The sequence below is a fragment of the Myxocyprinus asiaticus genome, chromosome 7 (assembly GCF_019703515.2).
Source record: "Myxocyprinus asiaticus isolate MX2 ecotype Aquarium Trade chromosome 7, UBuf_Myxa_2, whole genome shotgun sequence".
In the NCBI taxonomy this organism is placed as follows: Eukaryota; Metazoa; Chordata; class Actinopteri; order Cypriniformes; family Catostomidae; genus Myxocyprinus; species Myxocyprinus asiaticus.
The window spans coordinates 16,410,047-16,433,625 of NC_059350.1; the positions used below are offsets into that span (position 1 = coordinate 16,410,047).

The 23,579-nt window shown below is 39.3% G+C and overlaps 1 protein-coding gene across 1 annotated transcript in view; it reads right to left on the reverse strand.

The window, feature by feature from the left end:
* Positions 1 to 1,421: 1,421 nt before the first annotated feature.
* tenm3 (teneurin transmembrane protein 3) overlaps positions 1,422 to 23,579 on the reverse strand; it is a 211,850-nt gene continuing 189,692 nt past the window's right edge. The window contains exons 21-28 of the mRNA XM_051702870.1: positions 20,460 to 20,614; positions 14,542 to 15,416; positions 12,249 to 12,424; positions 11,093 to 11,328; positions 10,024 to 10,320; positions 6,636 to 8,247; positions 6,305 to 6,435; positions 1,422 to 6,001 (exon numbers count right to left, since the gene is read on the reverse strand). Of these exons, the coding sequence (XP_051558830.1) occupies positions 5,243 to 6,001; positions 6,305 to 6,435; positions 6,636 to 8,247; positions 10,024 to 10,320; positions 11,093 to 11,328; positions 12,249 to 12,424; positions 14,542 to 15,416; positions 20,460 to 20,614 (4,241 nt within the window). The 3' untranslated portion in view covers positions 1,422 to 5,242. The remainder of the gene's footprint in view (positions 6,002 to 6,304; positions 6,436 to 6,635; positions 8,248 to 10,023; positions 10,321 to 11,092; positions 11,329 to 12,248; positions 12,425 to 14,541; positions 15,417 to 20,459; positions 20,615 to 23,579) is intronic.

Genomic DNA, 23,579 nt, shown 5'->3' on the forward strand with positions numbered 1-23,579 from the left:
AAGAAAGAAAGTCGTACACATCTGGGATGGCATGAGAGTGAGTAAATGAGGAGAGAAGTTTCATTTCTGGGTGAACTATCCCTTTAAGGCAAAGTTCCCAGTTTGTTCTGTCCTGATCTTTAACATATTTATATACCCACATTCTCAAATATGATCACCTGTGGCATATTATTTCTTTCTGTCAGACACTTAAAGGAATACTTTGAGTTGGATCTATAGTTATGGTTGCTGGGAAGATATAATGGAGGCCCAGTGTTGAGCAGTAGAATCAGAGCAAACAGGCACCACAGTACCTGTAAGGCATCTGATCTCCACAACACATGGACTTGATCAGCACTTCAGGTCATATCATAAATGTAAATCAAAAGACATGGCCTCATCCTAACAAATATGTGACAGAATTGTCTGGAAAAAGCATTACAACCTGTCAAGTCCTTTCATGAGCCTTCCCATATCCCCTAAGTGTGCTTTAAGTCCGCTGTTGGGCAGCTGCAGCTGCTGGAAAAACACAAGCACATTGGGGAAGTGAGGACTCTTGGACAGCACCCCACTCTGAGTACATCGTGCCTTTGTGAGCCTCAAACTATGTTATGGAAGCAAACCTGGCCTTCAAGTGCTCTTGAAACAGCAGAGGCAGCAAAGTGATTTCTGTGCAGTAAGGAATGATACATTGCCCATAAAAACAGAGACCATCTACTGGCCCAAGCTCCTTAGGCTCTCCGCTGCATAAAAATCACTGTAGGGCAATTTTTTGCACTGATAAGGTTGTGTCTGAGGGAGGAGCTGATGAATGGCCAGCACAGGAATGAGGGACACACATTGCTGTGGTGAAGGTGGGGAAAGACTGTTAGAGCATTGATGGCTGGAGTTTGATTGTCAGGTATACTTGATTAGTCATTGTAGAGTATCAGACTTACTCATTAATCTTCAGCCTCAGTTTAAAGGTTGCTTCAGTGGAATGATGTGAAACAAAACACATACACACATAAGTACAAATGCACGCTTTTGATGATCGAAGGCCACAGGAAAAGTATGGATATGCTGTGAACATTTAAATGTTCATTGTAGTTGCATCCAAAGTGTAATTATATCAAAACTGAGAAATTTTTCACCAAATCAGAAGCATTTGGGTGTGAGAATTATGATGATGAATTACACAGTAAAATTATTACAATTGCAATTCTGTCACATACAAACAGTGCTGATTTGTGTGTGTGTTACAAATCAAGTCGGCACTGTATGTATGTGACAAATTTTATGTGACCGTTTTAATAATATATATTTAAATTAAAACATACATTTCTATTTTATCTGTCATTTTTTGCCTTGTGTAAGTTTAGGTATTGATTGTATTTTTTTAGGAATGTATGTTACATTACTATGTGATTATTTGTGGAATGGACTAATAAATACACAACCCCTTTGAATATTACATTTTATTTTTATGATTGATCTCTGTGGAGCATTAAACATGTTGAAGATAAAAGGTAATGAATCCAGCAGTGACCTAGTTTAGATTACATCAAAATTGCACTTTAATTGCACTCTAAACAGATGTGTCTAACAAATGGAAACCATGAGTCTTTTTTGAGATGCTGCATAGCTATAAAACAATACAAAAGCAAGAAGAGAAAGTAAAAACATCATTACAACATCCTCTAAATCCTTATTACAAATGAGAGACTGCAAGATAAGTTATCGAATTTACAGGTAAAATCACTTCAGTTTGTAGTACTCGTTCGGAACAAGTATGTAAAACGCAGATAATTCAAAATACAGAAATTGTAGTGGCTGTCCAAAAACAATTGTAAATTAATAAAAAAAGAAAAAGAAAAAAACAACCGCTGACTTGTTGCGGTAGCTAATTACACACAGCATTTTCATATTTTCAGTACTCAAACTGAAGACAAATTCAGTCCCACAATGCACACGTTAGGCTAACCAAATCCCATATCAATTCAGATATGAAACGCCGTTAATGTTAAGTATCTGTGAACCTTGTGAAAACAATGCCATTTATTAGAAACGTTTAAATTAAATACTTGTGATTTTCTGTACAGGTATCTTTCCTTTAGGAAAAATAACCAGTTTTTACAATCTCCCTCAGATTGGACCAGAGACATGACATCTGCAATATTGTATAATGTATAGGCATCATCTTAAACATGTACATCAAAGTGCAAAGAAATACCAAAAGACCACATACATATTGGCACTAAAAAGCTGTAAGAAAAAAAAAGTGTGATTTTCTGTTGATTTATTGGGTTTACACTGTATATGCATGCAATCAATGGCAAGCATATCAGGCATTTTCTGTTCTCACTTCCGCTCACACAAACACTTAGAATATATTCACTGCTATTCTGCTACAGTTATGTATCCCCAAAATCTGCTTTTGAAGAGCTAGTTCTGGATTTTAATGAGAATATTTCAACTATGTTGACTGAAACAAATGTTGAAAATTGAAATTGCTAACAATTAATTTTATTTGGACTTAGTTTCGTTGTAAACTGACTGAAGGGCTCCTGAGTAGAGAGGCCACTCCTTCAACAAACAACACCACTGTATCGCAAAGTGACTGGGAGAATCTATGTAGACCTTTTAGGGCAAACAATTTGTTGTTAATATTGCAGTGGTTACAGTTCTCATTCATGTTATTAATAGTGTTTAGAATTAAGTGATCATCTTATTCTAAGATTTCATATTTAAGGGCTAGTTCACCCAAAAATGAAAATTCTGTTGTCATATACTCATTCGTTTTTCTCGGAACACAAAAGATGTTTGGCAGTATGTGAGCCTCAGGCATCATTCACTTTTATTTTATGGAAAAATGATGCAATGAAAGTAAATGGTGACTGAGGCTAACATTCTGCCTAACATCTTCTTTTGTGCTCCAAAGAAGATATAAAGTCATGAAGGTGTGGAACAACATGAGGGTCAGTAAATGATGACAGCATTTTCAAGGGTGAACTATACCTTTAAGGAACAGTTCGCAGAAGGAAAAGTTCACCCTAACAGTGAGCTTAGACTCTCGCAGATCAGTCAATAATACCACATAGAATCTCATACAGAGTTCTGGAAAATCTCACAGCTCTGAAACATCCCCTTCAGACCTCCATTCACACACAAATAGAAAAATAAGCTCCGCCATACAATTACTTGATTGATTAAAAAACTTGTCATAGGAAAACAACAAACAGAAATGGAAACAATATTTTCTCATTCATTAGTCTGAACAATTTATTTTATACAATCTTTAAAAAGCCTTTACAAAACAGTATCTGAAGGAGGAGGCAGTCCATCTAGGCATACAAATTAAGAATTTTTTTCTGTCTGGGTGACAAACTGATCACACTGTTTGTGGTGCTCTCAGATGAATACATTGGCTGTCAAATATTACAAAGTAAAATAAATCCTAAAGCAATTTCCTTCACATGGGTCATGAGGGAATTCTCTTTCTGTTCATTCATTTTTTTGTAAGTTTGTGTTCTTCACTCTGAAGGAAAATCAAAACTTAGAAGTCAACTGTTCACTTCTACATTTAGTTATCTGTAAATTTCTCATATTTCCTTTCAAACTTCTAACCAAGCTATTTCAGTTACATAAATTTGGCCTATTGCAAAACACAGTTTTTATTTCTGGCATCGTAGCATAATCATACGGCAATATCTATGCCCACTGGAACAGCCCACACTGCTCTCTGCTGCTCTGTCTATGACCCTTTTGATTCAAGAGAGTTTGAGCTTGTCTTCCTGTCAAGTGTGAGTTTAGAGCCATGGTTAAAATGCAGGGATACAAATTCCAGTCAGAGACATCTCCTTGGGAGGTTTCTTTTTTCTGTGCTACCAGTGGCAGCAAACATTAATGCTAGTTTGATATGTCCTTCATCTATAACATTACAAAGAGCAGAAACTTTTTGAAGAAATGGTAATATCTCTGGATATAAAGTGAGGCTAAAGCTTGAAACTCTAAAAGACAGAACAATACCACTACCATGACATTACTGTAAAGAAATAATTTAGTTTATTTCTGGTAAATTACTAAACCCAGTTTTCAGTAACTGGGTTTAGTAATTACTCAACCAACAACTGGCAAACAGCTACTCTAAACCTAATGTTGATTACAGAGGCTTAAAGCCATGAAACCACTGAACATGTATTAAGACATATTAAGACATTAAGCGAAATAGAAAAAAAAAAAAAGAAGAAAAATGGCAACAATCAGTTTCAGAAGATGGAAAGAGAAGAAAAACAATGTTGAAGATTCAATGACACAGTACAGCTGATTTTATTTCAATTAGCATTACCATAAAGTTTGATAAGATAAAATACTAAAATTCATGAGTATAAACAGTAATGCATGACAAGACAAAAAAGTCTCAATATTTGTAATATTTTATTTTTATGTAAAAACACTGTACATAAATTACTTTCTTTGCGCCTAATGTTGTTGTACTGTTGTTGTACGGATAAGTGGAACTTTTTTTTTACTTTAAAAAATCCATAAAGATATTCTAACATCTCGTCAAAAGACCGGTCAGTTATGAGATAGATATATATTTATATATTTTGTTCGGTCAGTTTTCACTCTGTTCACCACTTCAGAAATGAGATTGTACTCAGATTTGATTATATGAACCACAACTGTGTCCATTAAGAAATCAAAGATGGAGAGAAAGCATCAACTAGCTCACATTCGGAAACCTCAGTCTTTACTAGTCGACAAAACATTTAACTGAGAGCAAGGACCCTTTTATGAGTACGCCCGAGACAGTATAAACCACTGAATTACAGTCACTGCCTTACCAAAAAGGCATTATATTAGTTTATCTGGTTGCAGTGGTTTCTGCATGTAAACACATTTGTCTTTTTTTTCTGTTTTATCATTGACCAAGTCACCTTTAAGGTTTACATATAAAAGCAGAAAAAGAAGAAAAACACAAATCATAACTGAGTTTTTTTTCTTGGATGCTCTCTTCAAGAAAGCCCATTCACCATTCAATGCAACAGTGTGGACCAACATGTAGGACGGGGGTGTGGTTCAGTCTATGAGAGGAAGTGCCTCAGTTTTTCCTGTATAATTACTGTGTGTGTGGCACTTAGGCGCAGCTCCTCATTTCTCTATCCTAAACCCCTTCCGTTTAGTCTCTGGGCTGGGAGGTCTGGTACTGTGTAAAATGAGAGGAGGAACTTGGGGAGCAGAGGGGCAGAAGTCCATTGGGTAGCCTGTGCTGTGCAGACTGTTACCTCTTCCCAATCTCGCTCTGCCTCAGGAACTGGATATTATTGGCACTGTCGGCCAGTTCAGGGTACTGCTCCACTGAGAGTACATAGTAGCCATCATAACCCAGCACCTTTCCAGAGCTGAGCAACTGCCTCTTCTCCCCCTCTGTCCAAAGACGCACCCCTTCCTCCCCATCACGTACACGCTGTTGCTCTCGTGCCCAAGCACTAGACAATGCTCTCTGGCGAGCCTGCTCCAGGACTCGTGCCTTCTCTTCATCCAGTGTCATGCCGTAGCGCACATGCAGAGCCAATGCTCCATACTGCAACTCCACATCTGCAAAGCGACGTGTGCGCCCGTTGACCACAGTTGTGGACTGTGAAACCGTTACATTGACACCATTCTCTAGACTCTTGCGGCCGCTGGTAAGTCGCAGTGCACCCAGGTCGCTCTCTGGCAGGCTGGTCTTTATGAAGTAGTGAGTGTCGTGGCCTTCCACTGTGAAGTGTAGATCTTCCAGATAGAAGGCATTGTTGAGCACGGTGGCAACTTTAATGCAGTCTTCATTCGCGATGTTCAGTGCGTTGGTGGCTACCTGGCCCTTACTGGTAATGGCAAGCATCACACCTTTACCAATGAGGGATTTGACTGTGGCAAACCACAACCAAGGTTTTTCTCGGCTAGAGCGTCTTCGGCTCAACTGGATCTCCGGCATCCTCTCGAAGGATAGGAAAGCCTTGGCCTGCCGCATAACCTCCTGCTGGACCCCTGAGATGGACTACAGAGAACAGAAAAAGACACATTAGTGGTGGCTGTATGTACTGACATTTTTTTTTTTTAGCAAATAAAGTGAAATAGTTTATCAACACTGAGTCTCAACGTAGCTGAAACCAATCAATAAACACATTTACATAATTCTGAAAAGTCATGCTGAGCCAAGGACCACCTTGAATTTTGTTTATATCTTTTAAACTGCAGTGGTGATAGTAGTAGTTTTAGGAAAATCCCGCCAAGTAGTTCTTGTAAGTCACAGAACGCTTAAAATATTGAGGAGAAATAAATAGGGAGCTAGACAGCTTACTGGTAGATCATCCCAAAGTTGACTCTTCCTCATTTCCAGTGAGGGCTGGGTGAGGTCAAACTTGGGGATGGGAAACCCTGGGATGACGTTGTGCAGGTGGAAGCCAAATGTCACCAGCCAGATGTTGACGTCTATGGATGAAAGAAGAGTCATTGTTAAAAAAGACAATTCAGGGGCTGCTTAATACAGTAAATTCAGTTATGGATATTTACAATAAATAGGATTTGTTTATATCTACAAATAGCTTGATTATAAAAAAAAAAAAAAAAAAAAAAAAAAAAAAAATCATGCTCATTTAAGTAAAAGACAATTACAATAAGTAGAATCTCACCTGTGACATACTCCTTGACCTCATGTACCTTGCTGATGGGATTGTTATTGCGGAACATATACAAGTTAAAGGGAGCAGGGTCCTTGCCCACCCTGGTCCAGGTGCTAATATCTGGGGTGGTCCAACGGCCGGCTTGAATGTCATAATCTCGCTCTCCGAAGTGCAACAGTCTTGTTAAAGGGTCATACAAACCACCATGGAATCCAATAACCAACTGGAAGTCTGGGTTGGAGTCAAAGTAGATTTCTCCATAAGCAGTATATTGTACCTGCTTGAGGAGCAGCCCATTGCTGCTGAAGACAGCGAGTGGTGTTCCTGTATTGTCGCAAGCTATGTAAAACTCTTCACCACTGCTGATCTCCATAGCAAACAGATGGCCTTGGAGGTCATAGTACAGCGAGGTGATCTCTGAGCTGGAATGGTTATACACGTGGGTGATGCGTGTAGGGTAGTTGAGATCAGCATAGAAGAACTGAAGGTGCTGGCCCAGAGTATTGCGAGAGGCAAGGCGTCTTCCTAGCCCATCATAACGGTACTGGATGGTCCAGCCACTGGCTTTGCTGTGTACCCGAACCAGGAGGCCCTTAGAGTTGTACTCAAAGATTTCTGCACCCCTTTGGCGCAGAAAGCCATCTTCGTCCATGCGGTACTGCACGTCACCCAGTCGCGTGATGCGGTCCCGAAGGTCATAACGGAGGGGAGTGAGTCGAGCACTGTTACCAGGGTTCAACAGGTGTAGGTTTCCATTCAGGTCATAATTGTACCGCCACATCATTTTCTCATTCAGGTAGACAGTCTGCAGCTGCCCATCAACATCGTACTCATAGCCATATTTGGTGGTGTTGGCAAAAGGGCCGATCTTTATTTCCCTTTTGGTGACACGGCCCATGTTGTCATACTGGATTGTTATCCAGTACATGAGGGAGCGAAAGATCTCATACTGGATCTCCTTGATGCGACCATGGACATCGAAGTGCTTCGTATAGGTCATGACAGCTGTGGAGATGATCTGGTTAATGTCATAATAAATGACTCCAAATTTGCCAAACTGCTCTACCTTGCCGGAAATATCATCAAACTGATAGAGGTCAATTGGAAGTGGAGTTTCATTGATAACTCCCTGCATGCTGGTGACTCGGAAACTGTTGTCATAGGTGTAGTCAAAGCGTGCATTTACCATGCCATCCTCACTAAAGCGGAATATCTGTCGGTCCACTAGTGGGCCTATTTGTCGATATCTGATTGAACAAATGAAGCCCTCACTCTGTAGGTTGACAGTTTTGAGCACACCCGCTGTCTCATCATAGGTGAAGCTAACCCGTGTGCTGTCGTAGAGGATCTCAGACAGCTTGTTCTGTCTGCGGTACTTATAGAGGACACGCCGGCCAGTGCCCAAGTGCGCCACCCGCAAGAGCTGGCCATCCTCACTGTAGTCTACCGTTACAGAGGCATTACTTTCGGGTGGATTGTAGATGTTGCGATAGTAACCAACAGAGCGGATGGTTTGCATGGTGTGGCGGGCCACGCTAGGCATAGTGATGGCAGAGAGTCGATCCTGGAGATCGTAATCAAAGATGTACTGCCGCTGACTGTGTAAAAGAAGAACCATGGACTGGAAATTGAAAAGAGAGATGAGAAATTAATGTAAACAAAAAACTTTCATGATTTTCTTAAATGCTTTTAAAATGTACATGGTGTGTAAAGGAGAAGGGGTATTAAGGTTCCATTTAGCGATCTATTCTTTGCTAATTGTGTTCTCCATGACCCTCAAGTTTTTAATTCAGGTCTGATGAATGTGTATGGCTGCGTAACTGTAAAATGTTTAGTAATTACGGGTCTTAGCCTCATGATGTGGCTGTACTTATCTCATAAGGTGGGGTTAAAACCGCAGTCACTTAATAAAACAGTAGGTAACCTGCTCTGCATATTGAGGAAGCATACTTGAAAAAAGAAAAAAGGATTTTAAAATTCATCTCTATGCTAAGCTTGAAACTTGAGGTAAACAAACTAGTCAGCAAGTTGTCCATGAGTTATGAATGATTCATGGTTTTCTTGGACAACGCGAGAAGCGAAGGACGGTGAAGCAAGGGATGATAAATATGTTTCACACCATGGCACTTAACAGATATCCCTTGGGCCCTGTGTTCAATGGATCTGAGACTGTGGAATTCAAAGCTACCAAAGTCACTCCACATACATTCATCTACATCTTCATCTACGTGCCTGGTAATAAAGCACAATAACTGGTGCCCACAGGGAGGCAGGCAGAATCTGAGGGCTATTCTCCAAAGCTTCCCCATCTCTGAGGCTGCTACCTGTGAGAAGCCTTCACCTTGTCAACCATACTTGGACAGACATTATTCTAGATCCCAGGGCACTGTTGGTGGCATATGTTTTTCCCATTGATATACTCTCTCTGGTCATGCTACCTGCAGATGTGGCAGGCAATGGAAAGGTAGGCAAGCCATGTATATTTAATATACACATTCTCACATAGGGGCTTTTCTTTCCACAAAACTTGTTTCAGATGAGCGCTCTCTTGGAGGAATCTCACTTTTATATCTAACTGATAATCTGCAAAAACCAAAGTCCATAAAAATAATTTGATGTATCAATATTTACAAGGGTACATGCAGAATAACAGCAGACAATAAGGGTGTAATTCCTTGCAAGTATAAAGGGTTGTAGGTGTTTGTCTTTCTTTCTTGCCTTTATGGTATCATTAGACTGGGCTCAAACCCTGACTTCTCCCCATGGTCTCCTTTTGAGAGTGTAACTTTGTCTGTATGAGTGCTCACTAAGCCATTTCCCTCAAAAAACATCTGCAACATTCCTCTTCGCTCCCTTATGGTATTCCCCAGATCCTGAAGTCCATAAACCAGCCACAATTCAAAGGAAATTTCTAACCCCAGGATGACTAGGGCTCTTTATAGTGCAGGCATTTCTCTCAGTTTTCTTCGGACAAGCAAACTTCATTGTTTTTAATGCTGACACAATGATGAAGATGTGCTACTAGAGAGCCCATTCAAATGGCATAACCATCACTAAATCTTAGTTATAGTGGAGCATTGTGGTCACCTTGATCTTAAGGCCAAACAGATCTGCTGACAGCCAATCTGTCAGTGCCTCTCTTAACCTTAAATTAGTGAGACATACATTTGATAATCTTTGTTCTAGATTGAAGTATAGTATGTAGGCCTATGTGTTAAAGTATGCTGACTTTGACACAAGGAATTTAGTACTTTGACTATTTAAATATCCGTGCAAAGATTTCGGACATTTGGAAATATATATATATATATATATAAAAATGTTTTATAAAAAGTAAATCAGCATATCTTCTGGTATAAGAGGCCTAGGAACTATTGGGAAAATCCACAATTCTCACCTTGTCCAGATAAGTGTAACTCCAAGTTTTGCCGTCGGCAAAGGTTCTGGAGACTATTCTTCCCTGGCTGTCATATTCTACCCTCTCAGATGTGGGGCCTCTCTGGATGCTTGTGACCTGGCCAGTGCTGGAGTAGGTGAGGTTGACAGACATTAGTTTACTGCTGGGCACCCACAGTGTAGGATGACCGGAGGCATCATACACAATCTTTAGGAGGAACTTTCGATGGTCATCATATACTTTCTCTGTCCGCAGCGTTCGGTCATAGTCCACAGAGAGCAGGTTTCTACCGTTGACCTTTGTGAAAAGAAAAAATTATATTTATAGCTTTCATCACTAACAACAGGCTTGACATTTTTCTGTAGAGTTGATTAACCAATCTTCAGTTACATATATCACTTTAAGGACTGAAGACAATTTAAAAATTGGATACATATTGATCACTAAAACATTTTAAATCTCATTGCTATCCTTCTTCATCTTTAGATTTTGAGAAACTTGAGAGCATTTGTCATCAAAAGTGCTCTGTTCTATGTTTGACATTCTCAAGCTTTGAAATTCTGGAACAGTTTCTCATATAAGAGACTGGACCACTTTCCTGGGGGGCTGAGATGACCTGCTTCTCTTATGGCACCAAAGAAAAAGGAGAAAGAAAAACAGAGGACTCTGTAATGATGCAATTGCTGTTTATAGCAAAGAAAAATATTTAGAGTCTGATTCACTGAAAGAGGCTGGTCCCAAAGAATGGCTGGATACAAAAGCCCATCCATTCTCTAATATGTGTCAGAGTGATATCAGAATTAGTTCTAGTTTAAAAAGCAATATGGGTATGAGGGTTAACAGTTAAGATCAATGATGAAACCTCATTTTTATGTTTGCAGAAATACTAATACATACTTTAAATCCCTATAATGTAAAGCTCTCAAATAATGCATCAATAAAGAATATTATAGTGACAGTTGTCATAATGTATTATTCTGACTATACTAATATATAATTATCTCGACAAAGTATAGGCAGTGGGAGTCTGCGAGAGACAAAAAGCTCTAAAAAAAATATATTTACATACCCTGAGTTTCCTGCCGAACACTGCGACTTTCCCCCTGTTTTGCTCTTTTCTAAAGCGCCACTCCACCAGGTTCTGTCCATTCTCTCCAGGCAGGGTCATGTTTCTTCTGGCTACGGTCGGGTTGGATGCACCAGCAAGAATATGAGGCTCGGTCTGGAAGTGTGAGTCCATTCCATTGGCGTAGATAACCCTCATAGAGTTATCAAAGCCCACCTGGTAGCTGTTTCTTAGTTGATCTATGGGGAGGGAAAGAGCAAGAAAGAGAAAAGAGGGGAACATGGGGATTATGTTAAGCTAGCACTGCAAATTCAGTGTGGCAACATCACCATCTTGACTGTTTTTTATTCTCAAGTCAATTAAGGAGGTTAGAAAGAGATTTATAAAGTAAAACCCCATGAACTTTTGTTGGGTTTTGTCATGATTGCTCTGTAAAACTTTTAATACATTGTATTAATAAAAAAAAAAAATAATCTGTTGTAAATGTACATATTTAAAGAGTGAGGTAAAAAGCAAAAATTGGGCGACTAAATGTGCAAAGATTCTTAAAAGGATAGTTCACCCAAAATTGAAAATTCTGTCATCATTTACTCATCTTTATGTCTTTACAAAACATAGGACTTACTTTCTTCCATGGAACACAAAAGGAAATGTTAGGCAGAATGTTAGGAACTGACAGACTCAGTCACCATTAACTTTCATTGAATGAAAAAAAATACAATGAAACGAAAAAGTCGTGCAGTTTGGAACACCATGGGGTTGAGTAAATTATGAAATAATTTAAATTCTTGGGTGAACTCTCCCTTTTTAGAATCTTTGCACTTTCACATCTAGTCACCCCATTCTTGCTCTTTACCTCACCATTTAAATTGCTGCTATGTAAATGTATTATTTCAGAGCCCAGCTATCCAGTCCTTTTCATTCGCGTATGTGCTATGATTATTGTGAAACTATAAATCCCCATCTGACAATTTAAGCTGTAATGAAAGAGTAATAAGTATTTGGTCATTACTATTGATTTAACAAATGAGTTTCAGCTTGATTAGCAATGTGGAACATTGCCAAGGCTTAAAGCAACAGGTCAGTTTATGGAGCAATCAGGGGTCAGGGTTGTTTAATCTGATAATACAGTAGAAACTTGGTGTAATCCAGTATGCACCTTGAACTAATGTGTAAAAGGAGTCAATGGAGGAGAGATTGGTGGTGATGCTGACATCATCGTCTCGTCCTGAGGTCTCAATGTCCACTGTTAGGGCTCTGTCCATCTCTCCAATCAGACTGGTGATAACCCCCGTGGGGAAGGTCACGTTTGTCAGACGTCCCTCACTGTCATAGCTGGAAACCAAAAATGCCATTAGAGCACCTTCATGCAATTGAACCTTACTGATGTGCAGTCAGTAGTTCCCACGTTGGCATTTCAGTTAAGCAGTGTAAGATGAAATGTAAGGTTTAGAGTCAGTCTTGTATGTCTTCTGAACGAGGTCAAATGGACAACTTGATTTGTGAATACAAGTGAAGAAAAAATGTTGCGTAAAAAAAAACTTGAATAGGCTATTTTATTCCTGTGTGGTTTGCTTTTTGACACATTCACAACTGTCCGCATGACATTTTCTGTCTAAAGTGCAGATTAATCCTCACCCGGAAACAATAAAAGCAGTCCTTCATATGACACTACTCATTATATTCTCAATCGTTCAGGCCTGTTAATGCCTGCAAAGCTTTGTGGCTATGGCAAAGTAGGTGCACAGACACTGTGTTCAACATGTTGGCCAGAAGTACCTACCCTAGACTGGCATTATGCAAAACCTTTCAGTAAACCACTTGTCGGAAAACGTCATTCAAATACATTTAGCATTTTCATCATGCTCTAAATAGTATGATGTGAAATGAAATGGTAGGTTTGGTAACTACAGGCTGTGCTTTTTCTGAAGGAGAAGATTTAGAGAAGCATTAAACCCTAGAGCTGGAATGTGCGCTAAACCATACATACATCCAAAAGTCCCGCAAATCTGCCCATCTAATGAAAATTATACATCTCAATCTGCACTCTGGTTCTATAGTCAGTATACACAGTAGCTTCAGATAGTTTAGACATATAAACTCACACTTATTAATATTGAATGTCATTGCATTAGATCCACAAAAAAAAACAAAAAAAAAAACAGCACCAACCCGCATCTCAGTATAGCATTCTGAGATACTATTCTTCTCACCACAATTGTACAGAGCAGTTATCTGAGTTACTGTAGACTTTGTCAGTTCGAACCAGCCTGGCCATTCTCTGTTGACCTCTCTCATCAACAAGGCATTTCCGACCACAGAACTGCTGCTCACTGGATGTTTTTTGTTTTTGGCACCATTCGGAGTAAATTCAAGAGACTGCTGTGCATGAAAATATTCAAACCAGCCCATCTGGCACTAACAATCACACCACAATCCAAATAACTGAGATCATATTTTTTCCCCATTCTGATGGTTAATGTGAACATTAACTGAAGCTCCTGACCCGTATCTGCATTATTTTATGCACTGCACTGCTGCTACACAATTGGCTGATTAGATAATAGCATGATGATTGTTGGTGCCAGACGGACTGGTTTGAGTATTTCTGTAACTGCTGAACTCCTGAAATTTTCACACACAACCCAGAATTGACTCAGAATGAAGCCAAAAACAAAAAACATCCAGTGAGCGGCAGTTCTGTGGACAGAAATGCCTTGTTGATGAGAGAGGTCAACAGAGAATGGCCAGACTGGTTCGAACTGAGTCTACAGTAACTCAGATAACCGCTCTGTACAACTGTGGTGAGAAGAACAGCATCTCAGAATGCTATTCTGAGATGTGGGTTGGCACTGTTTTGGTGGCACGAGGGGGACCTACACAATATTAGGCAGGTGGTTTTAATGTTGTGGCTGATCGGTGTGTGTGAATATATATATATATATATATATATATATCTATATGATAGATATGTGATCAGAACTATCTTCACTTTTCTTAGCTACTTTTTCTAATGCTTTTTTAAAACAAGTCTGATTTTTAGTAAAATTATTTTATGATAATAAGTTCACACAGGTGACGTAACGGAGCAACCAAAGGTGTAGTTCAACTATTGCTAAGTTTGACAAACAGAAAGTGTCTAGATTTTGATCCATATATCTATCGTTTTATCATTTTAAACCTAAAAAAAACTTTGCTTGAAAATGTATCTGTGTGCTATATTTATTTAAATAATTATTCTTGGTCTGATATTTTTTATATAATGCAAATACTTTCATTTTTTTATTTTTTATATTGTGGCTTTAGTGTGCAAATACTTTTTGGTTCCAATGTATATGCACAAGTTTATGTTAATGTTATAGCTATATATTGCATGTGCATGCATGTGTAGTTGTAGATAGGTGTAGAGATGTGTTCTGCAGCAGTTTAATGGGATTAGTTAAAGCACTCACTCATAAAATGTCGACCAACCAATTTGGATGCTCTTTGTGGCTAGCAGGCCGCTGTTACCATGGTAGGTGAAGAGTACCAGCTCCTGCCCCTGTGCAGTGAGTGTCTTAAGCCCTCCATTTGTGCCAATCATCAGCCAAATGACCTGGTTGTCGGGGGCAACGATGCGGACTGGCATCCGGTTGGGGTCACGGCGAACCCGGAGTGTATTTCCATTGCTATCTGTTACAGCTGTGACATCATCCTCATTACTATAGCTAAAGTTGTACTTATAGTCACCAGTGACCAAGCTCATTGTATACTGATGCGTTCCATTGGCATCAAACACGTAGAGTTCTTGTGTTGCAGGTGAAGCAACTTCATAAAGACCCGAAGAAACTTGTGGAGGTCGATTGCGACGTATGGCACGGATCCGAATGTTTCCCAAGTCAGCAACGTAAAGCGTTCCGTCAGGAGATACCACCAGGGAAGAAGGTGCATTTAGCCGTGCGTCTTTGGCATACCCATCACCTGTCTGGTAACAATCACAGTTAGCATCGTTCTTACAATCGCAGTCAGAGGGCGCTCCTGCCAGGTGAGAAATCTCGCCCTCGGTGCTAACTTGTCTGATACGGTTGATCTTCTTTTCATCCGTCTCAGCAATATAGAGCAAACCACTGTAGGAGAGTGCAATAGCTGTCGCACCTTCTAGAGTGGTCTGGATGGCACGCTTTCCCATTGCGTACTCGATGCCTGGCACCTGGCAATGCATCGGCCTGCCTGCCACGATGCGAACCTGCCTGTTCTCAGTGATCTGTAGCACCACATTGTTGTCAAGCACATATATGGAATTGTCCATTGGGTTGATGGCCAGGTCTGTAGGCCACTCTAAACGCACCTGTGTAGAGGATAGAGCAAACAAGGGGTTGATCACTTATGGACTCTTGCAAACACACACAAACTCACACACAAACAGGTTATTACATCTCCCTCCTGCTCTCTCACTCTGTGCGCAGTTGATGCTTGGGTCTGACACTGATGAAGAAGGATCCTTTACTTTGGAGGCTTAATACATTGTGTGCCTCTAGTTCATTCGATTTACCCGTTGCTGGATCATTTATTTTGCAACGGGATGCAATTCTTCAGTGCCTAGAGGGAACAACTTCCTGGCACACAAAAGCAAAACAATGAGAACAACATTGTCCACATGGAGGATTGCAATACCTCAACAAGACTTTTAAAGATAGTTTGCAAGGACAGTCTTGTCTGGACATCTGTTAATGAAAATAAAATCACTCACTAGCAGACCACTTTCTCTGGTATCTCAAAGGCTTTCTACCAAGGAAGCACAAGTATTCATTCCTAGAAAATATCCTCATCTGCCTGAATTATCTGGTTTTAATATTTCTCCAGTACTTTACAGTCTCGACAACTTCGATAATGCTGCCAAGTGCCAGTGGGGAATGATTATGCAACTGCATAATCTATATCTTGCCCTTGCAAAGATACAGTATGCTGACAATATTATTATGAGTGTTTCTAAAGCTTTGAATGAACATTGATGGAAAGACCGTGTCTCACTGGAATAAACTTGACTGGGACATTCATCGTTCTCTTTCAATTTCCTTTTCTCTCTGTCCATTTTTGTTGTTGCTCTCAACTAAAATGGGCACACTGGAAGGTGAAGCATCTTTGAAGAGCAGAGCATTAAAGCATAATGTTGCTGAACTGCAGCTCCTGTGGTTAAAAGCTTTCTCTGCTCAGACCTGGCCCGTCTGTTATTCCACCCTCTGCATTATGCATGAACCACGATCAGATTTTACTCAGGGCAAACATGGGGTGAGCCATGACATCCCCCCTAAAAATGTTTCACCAACTCACAGGGTCACCACCAGATAATAAGGCAACTTAACAGCTTCAAAAGTAGAGAGTACTTTTAGTAAATTGATGGTGACAGAACACTGTAAAAGAATAGCGAACCAGTTGGATAAACATAGCCATTAACTTAAGACTGCATCTAACAATTAGTCTGACTTACTAAAGATGCTGGACAAATCCAGATGTGTAAGAGAAGCTCAGGGCCGTCTTTAGTAAGACAGTCTAATTCACACTGCATTGCAGAAAGAGTAAGACACAGAACACATTTAAACAAAATGGCCCACAGTAGGTGCTAGACAGAGCATTCCCTCAAGAAAACAACTGCATATTAGAGGATTGCAATGTTGTTAAATACATTTTAATTAATAAATGTAGCATTTCAACTACATTCCAACACAAATGATAAAAAACACAATGCTTGAACCACAAAAATGGAAAAAGTTAATGGTGTCAATCTGTCGGTCAACCGAACCGTCAAAGATGTAACATTTATAACAACTAACATGTCAGACTACAAGATTTATGCAACCGGCCCCTAAGGATTCCATGAATAGCTTCTTGAAGAGTATGCTCTGTATGAGTTATTTTCTGTTGTCCCTATTGGCTTTACTGAGGTAGGTGACAGTTGTGTAGGTTGAGCTGTATATATCCTTAATGGTGCGCATCGATGACTCGCTACAGAAACCGTTTGGGTAATTGTGAGGCTGACACCAGCTGTCTAGGTCTGTCCATACTTCATTGAGCTTCACTTAGCCTGGACCCAAGAGTGTGTTCAGAAACAGTCTTATGTCTCCTCCCCAAATGCCATCACTTAGACAGAGACAAATGGGGTTAGTGGGGAGATCAGAAAACAGAAAAAGAGGGGTCGAAGGATTCCACCTCGAAGATTCCAGACGAATTTCAGAATTAAATAAATATTTCATAGTGTTTTTTTTTATTTTTTTATTTTTTATTTTTAAAAGTAAAAATCATCTTGATGATAAACCTGCATGCAAACAGCAGAGCCACAGTGTTTACACTTTTGAGGAAATCAATGGCTTACTTACAGCTGCATATGCATATCGAGCTGGGATAGGGAGAAAGTATTTTAACATCACAAAAACTTCAGCTTTCAAAGAAGTTATAAAGTAACTAAGATACTGCATATTTTAAAAACCTTTTCAAACAATGGAGTCAAACCTGTGTTTCCAATGAACAACAAAAGCATCATGCACCATTGGTCTCAAAGTGCCCAGTGAATAAAATTGCAGATTTGATATTAATTACACTATAAGCTCAGGTGATTTGATGCATTTAGCCATCAGCACCAGAGTAAGAGCAGCCAGAGGGTGGAGCTCCAGCCTTTCAAGGAAGTTCCTCTGGTCTTTACTCTGGAATGGGTGGAGGCTGCCTCAGATGGCTGATCTCAGGCTTTTGGTTTGCACTTCATTCTAAGACTGTTCCTGATTTGGGCCTTAATGTATATCTTGAGGCCAGTGGATAGTGAGTAGATCAGAGTGCAGTCTACGACAAGGCTGGAAAAACAAACTAATTCAGATTTTAGTGGACTTCACGAACAGCATATGATTCTAGATTGAGAAACACTATGTGAGGGTCATTTAAGCACTACAACTTTATTTGGATAATTTCAATAATAATAATAATAAATATAGCTGCAAGCAGCAATTACAGGGCTAAGCACCAGCATGAAAACCACTGCACAACCCAAAGATCTCACAGAGCAAACACAGATCACATTGCCCCCGGACAGATTTGAACTCACAACTTTCCATTCCACAGTTCAGTGTGCTATTCACTTCACCACACAGCCACAACGTTGCCAGTCAACAAAGGGACATGCCAAGCTTTGATGAATCACAGCCGAGCACAGCTTTTACCATGATCAACTTTATATTCATGTAACTTTTCAACAAAGATGCAAATAAACATTTGATTGGGGAAAAACCCAGCCTCCATTCAGTAGCACAATACAAAAATCTCCAGAACTACTCACATTTCTATATAATGCCTAATGACTTGCTAAGGTAGGAATCAAACCGTGAACCCTCTGTTTGACATTTCATGACTCTAACCACCAGTTCACTCAGCTGCTAGGCTAACAGCCACCAAATTCAGAACTTGATTGTGGAACAGCCCAGCAACCACTCATTGAGCAATATACAAAATTCACCAAAACTACATGACTTATTACAGAATGACTTTCAGAGGTTAGGATTTGAACCCACAACCTTTTGAACTATAAACCACTGCTATAACACACTGAGCCACTCAGTTGACATGAGGAATGTAACTGTTCTCTTTAAAAAAACGAACCGTACTGTTCGACACCCACAGTCGGAAAGCATTGGCACCGCGGTCAGTTCACCACAAGTTTAATGACACATCTGGAGCACAAGGTTTGGTGAAGAAAACAAAGTGTCAAACAGACAGGCACAGTTACAACCTCCGCTAATGCACCTGAATGGATCTGTAGATGGATACGCTCTGCCTGTGTTTCACATGGGTCAACTTGATGACATCACTGTTCTGCAAGCGTTTTGTGTAGTTGAAAATGGCAAGTGGAGAAAACAAGCCGCTGATAGAGAGCACCATGCGTTTCTCCTTTCTGGGAAAATGTTCTTTTTGCAGTCAATTACAACAGCGGTGGTCAGAAAACATTTACAATACAGACACTGTTTGCAGACATCGCTCGGCGTGAGTACTGTATATTTGTAATGTATGCCAATAATGCGTGTGATGGTTTAAAATGCACACGCACAGTGCACAAGTTCTTCTTGTTTCCTCGCGTGGCTGTAATCTATCGCAAGCATCAATAATGCGCTTTGATTAATGGCAATAAAATGCTGTTTTAGTAATACATTGATACATGATTAATAATTTACGCTGACATCACCCAGGGAAACAGCCGCAGGTGAGCCGAAACCACACACAATCCCTTCCATTTTTAAGCAGGCACTCAGTGATAATTCGGACAGACATGAAACAATAACTAAAGCGCTTGGGGTGTTCATGTGGGATTTCCATGTATTATTAAAATACTCGAACAGCATTATCACAACATCCCTTCTCGTGTGCATTATAATAGCAAGGTTATTTCTTTTATAGTCATGTACAGCTTCCGAATATTGAATATATGTTGAGATTAATTTGAAGTGAACTCTATGTTGATGCATGTAGCGTATTAGTGCAGGTATTAAGTTAAAATGTTGAATTAGTAATTAGATAATTTTTTTATTTAATTTTTTTAGTTAAGGACCCTGACGAAAATTAACCATGGTTTTACTGTAGTCATATTGTAGTAACCATGACTGCTGTCACCATGGTTAAACTATGGTTACTGTTGTAAAACAATGATTGTTATTGAAGGGCAAACCTGTTGAAGTGTTTACCAAATAGATTATTCTTTGGATTTGGCAGTAATACATTTTTTTCTGAACAAAGCAAATACCGAACCGTACCGAAACTGTGACCCTAAAACCGTGATACAAACCGAACCGTGAGAAATTCGAATCGTTACACCCCTAGTTGACATGCTAAATAGGGGTGTAATAATAATAATTGTAATAATAATAATAATAATAATAACAATTATAATTGTTTAATAATAGTTTTAATAATTATAGCTGCTCAATTTAACCCTTTTACATTTTTTTCAGGGACAAAATGAGAAACAATTCTGCCATTCGGTCCGAGTGAGGCAAAAGTTTCAAATGATACCAGCTTTTGCTTTTATCTTTAAAATGAGGCCAGTAAGTCTAACACCACTTCCGCAACAAAGTCAGAGGATCTGGTTTAAACAGCTAAATCTTTGTATGGAGAATCACAGATCACATTCTGAAATAAACAGAGCATGCACAAAAATATTTTGACCTTTCTGCTCCCTAATATTTTGTTTTAGCCCAGTGGCAAAACTAGAGTGAATTCAGCTCCTCTATAAATCATGATTGCTTTCTCATTACCAGTATTCTGGGTTTTCTACTTTTGTTCCAGCAATTGACCAGATTAATATTTAATATTAAAATGCATTAAGCAGTGGCTTCTTCAGGCGAGTGTGGATATATACCTGTCCAATGTGCATGCTGGTATCACAGGTCAGAGGCCGAGCAGATGTGAGGTCATTAGAGCCCAGCAGTGTTGAGATAATGCCGTTCCTGTCTACCTTCCTGATCATGGTACCATCCACAAAGTAGATGAACCCATTCTTATCCACTGCAATGCCTGCAGAGAGAGACAGTGAGACCAGATGTGACAGCTGCAAACATACACACACACACCTGCAAACAGGCGAAACAAGACTGGTACACATGTCACGCTTGCCCCTGTGGTTTCAGGTCACTGAAGACATGGAAATTGGTGAATAATTCACGTTTTGCTTTCGGGTGGTGAATTATTCCTGAGCAAGAGTGATGCGGAGAGCAAGTAATATTCCAGAAGCTGTTTATTTTATTTTTTTTTTTTTATCTAGTCACAGTTAAAACCAAGAGGAAAGGAAGTGAATCTCTGACACTCTGATTCAGTGACGATTACAGGCCTCACTAGCTCTTCTCTCACAGAAATGGGTGTGCATGTGAGGCTGTGTATTGGTGTACTATTTAAAGAACTAAAAGCCCCCATGAAATAGCTTGACAAGTGCAGTGTTCTGCACGTGTTGATAATTTCCCATTGAAACAGGACACACTGTATATTTTAAATGTGTATAATTGCTAAAAGGGAATTTTGTCAATGTTTAGCAGTCATATACTGTAGATGACCTCAAAGCAAAGACTGGCTGTTGATGTGTTGATTAATTTTAACTAGGACCTTGTACAATGGCTGGCCAAAAAAAAGTTGCATACTCTAATATTTTGTTGGACCGTCTTTAGCTTTGATTACGGCACACATTCGTCGTGGCATTGTTTCGACAACCTTATACAACGCCACAACATTTATTTCTGTCCAGAGTTGCATCCAATTTTGGCTGAGATCTTGTATTGATGACAGGAGTGTTGAACCACTCCATAAAGTCTTCTCCCAAAGACTTTTAATGGGGTTAAGGTCATGACTCTGTGGTGGCCAATTAATGTGTGAAAATGATTCTTAATGCTCCCTGAACCACTCTTTCACAGTTTGAGCCTGATGAATCTTGGCATTGTCATCTTGGAATATGCCTGTGCTGTCAGGGAAGAAAATAAATATATTAATGGCTATTCAGTACATTCAGGTAATCAGCTGACTTAATTTTATTGCTGCATAACGTTGCTGAGCCTAGACCTGACCAATTGAAGCAACCCCAGATCATGACACTGCCTCCAGAGGCTTGTACAGTGGGCACTATGCATGATGGGTACATCGTTCCATGCACTTCCCTTCTTACCCTGATGCGCCCATTGCTTTGGAATAGGGTAAATCTGGACTCATCAGACCACATGACCTTTATCCATTGCTCCACAGTCCAATCTTTATGCTCCTTAGCAAAACATGGTTGTTCTGATACCAAAATTTTGGCTTTGGTACGATACCAGCCCTGGTACCTCAATATTGATACTAACTCGATACTTAGGCAAAAAAAAAAAAAAAAGAAAAACTCAGATTTTTAATGAAATTACACAGAAAGCTACTTGTCTAAATGAACTGCATAAAGTCTTATAGATACAAATTATGCATTTTCTGTTTTAGTTTTTCTGGATTCCATGTTAAATGTTTTAATTAAATGTTATGATCAAATTGTGTTTCATCAGATACATACTGTACAGCTTTGATCAAATGAAAATATAATTATTTTCAACACTATTTTCACTGGCGGCTAAAAGTTTGGAATAATGTACAGATTTTGCTCTTATAGAAAGAAATTGGTACTTTTATTCACCAAAGTGTCATTCAACTGATCAAAATGTACAGTCAAGACATTAATAACATGAAAAATTACAATTACAATTTGAAACAAATGTTCAGAACTTCTTAAACTACTTCAAAGTGTTCTCATCAAAAAATCCTCCACGTGCAGCAATGACAGCTGTATAGATCCTTGGCATTCTAGCTGTCAGTTTGTCAAGATACTCAGGTGACATTTCACCCCACGCTTCCTATAGCACTTGACATAGATGTGGCTGTCTTGTCGGGCACTTCTCACACACCTTACAGTCTAGCTGACCCTACAACTGCTCAATGGGGTTAAGATCCATAACACTCTTTTCCAATTATCCAATGTCTGTGTTTCTTTGCCCACTCTAACCTTTTCTTTTTGTTTTTCTGTTTCAAAAGTGGCTTTTTCTTTGCAATTCTTCCCATAAGGCCTGCACCCCTGAGTCTTCTCTTTACTGTTGTACATGAAACTGGTGTCGAGCGGGTAGAATTCAATGAAGCTGTCAGCTGTGGACATATGAGGCATCTATTTCTCAAACTAGAGACTCTGATGTACTTATCCTCTTGTTTAGTTGTACATCTGGCCTTCCACATCTCTTTCTGTCCTTGTTAGAGTCAGTTGTCCTTTGTCTTTGAAGACTGTAGCGTACACCTTTGTATGAAATCTTCAGTTTTTTTTTTTTTTTGGCAATTTCAAGCATTGTATAGCCTTCGTTCCTCAAAACAATGATTGACTGACGAGTTCCTAGAGAAAGCTGTTTCTTTTTTGCCATTTGTGACCTAATACTGACCTTAAGACATGCCAGTCTATTGCATATTGTGGCAACTCAAAAACAAAAACAAAGACAATGTTAAGCTTCATTTAACGAACCAAATATCTTTCAACTGTGTTTGATATAATGGCAAGTGCTTTTCTAGTACCAAATTAGCAATTTAGCATGATTACTCAAGGATAAGGTGTTGGAGTGATAGCTGATGGAAACTGGGCCTGTTTAGAGTTGATCAAAAATGACTTTTTTCAAATAGTGATGGTGCTGTTTTTACATAAGTAATGTCCTGACTATACTTTGTGATCAGTTGAATGCCACTGTGGTGAATTAAAGTACCAATTTCCTTCCGAAACAGCAAAATCTGTACGTTATTCCAAACTTTTGGCCGGCAGTGTATATATATTATTTTTGGTAAAAAAAAAAATAAAAAAAAAAGATTCACAACAGAGCTTTACAGTATTAATGAAAACATTATATGAAAACAATCTGAATATCTGAGGCAAAAGGCTGCTATGGCTGAATCACAACATGCTGATATTCAATACACTTGCTTATGTGATATTGCTTACAGA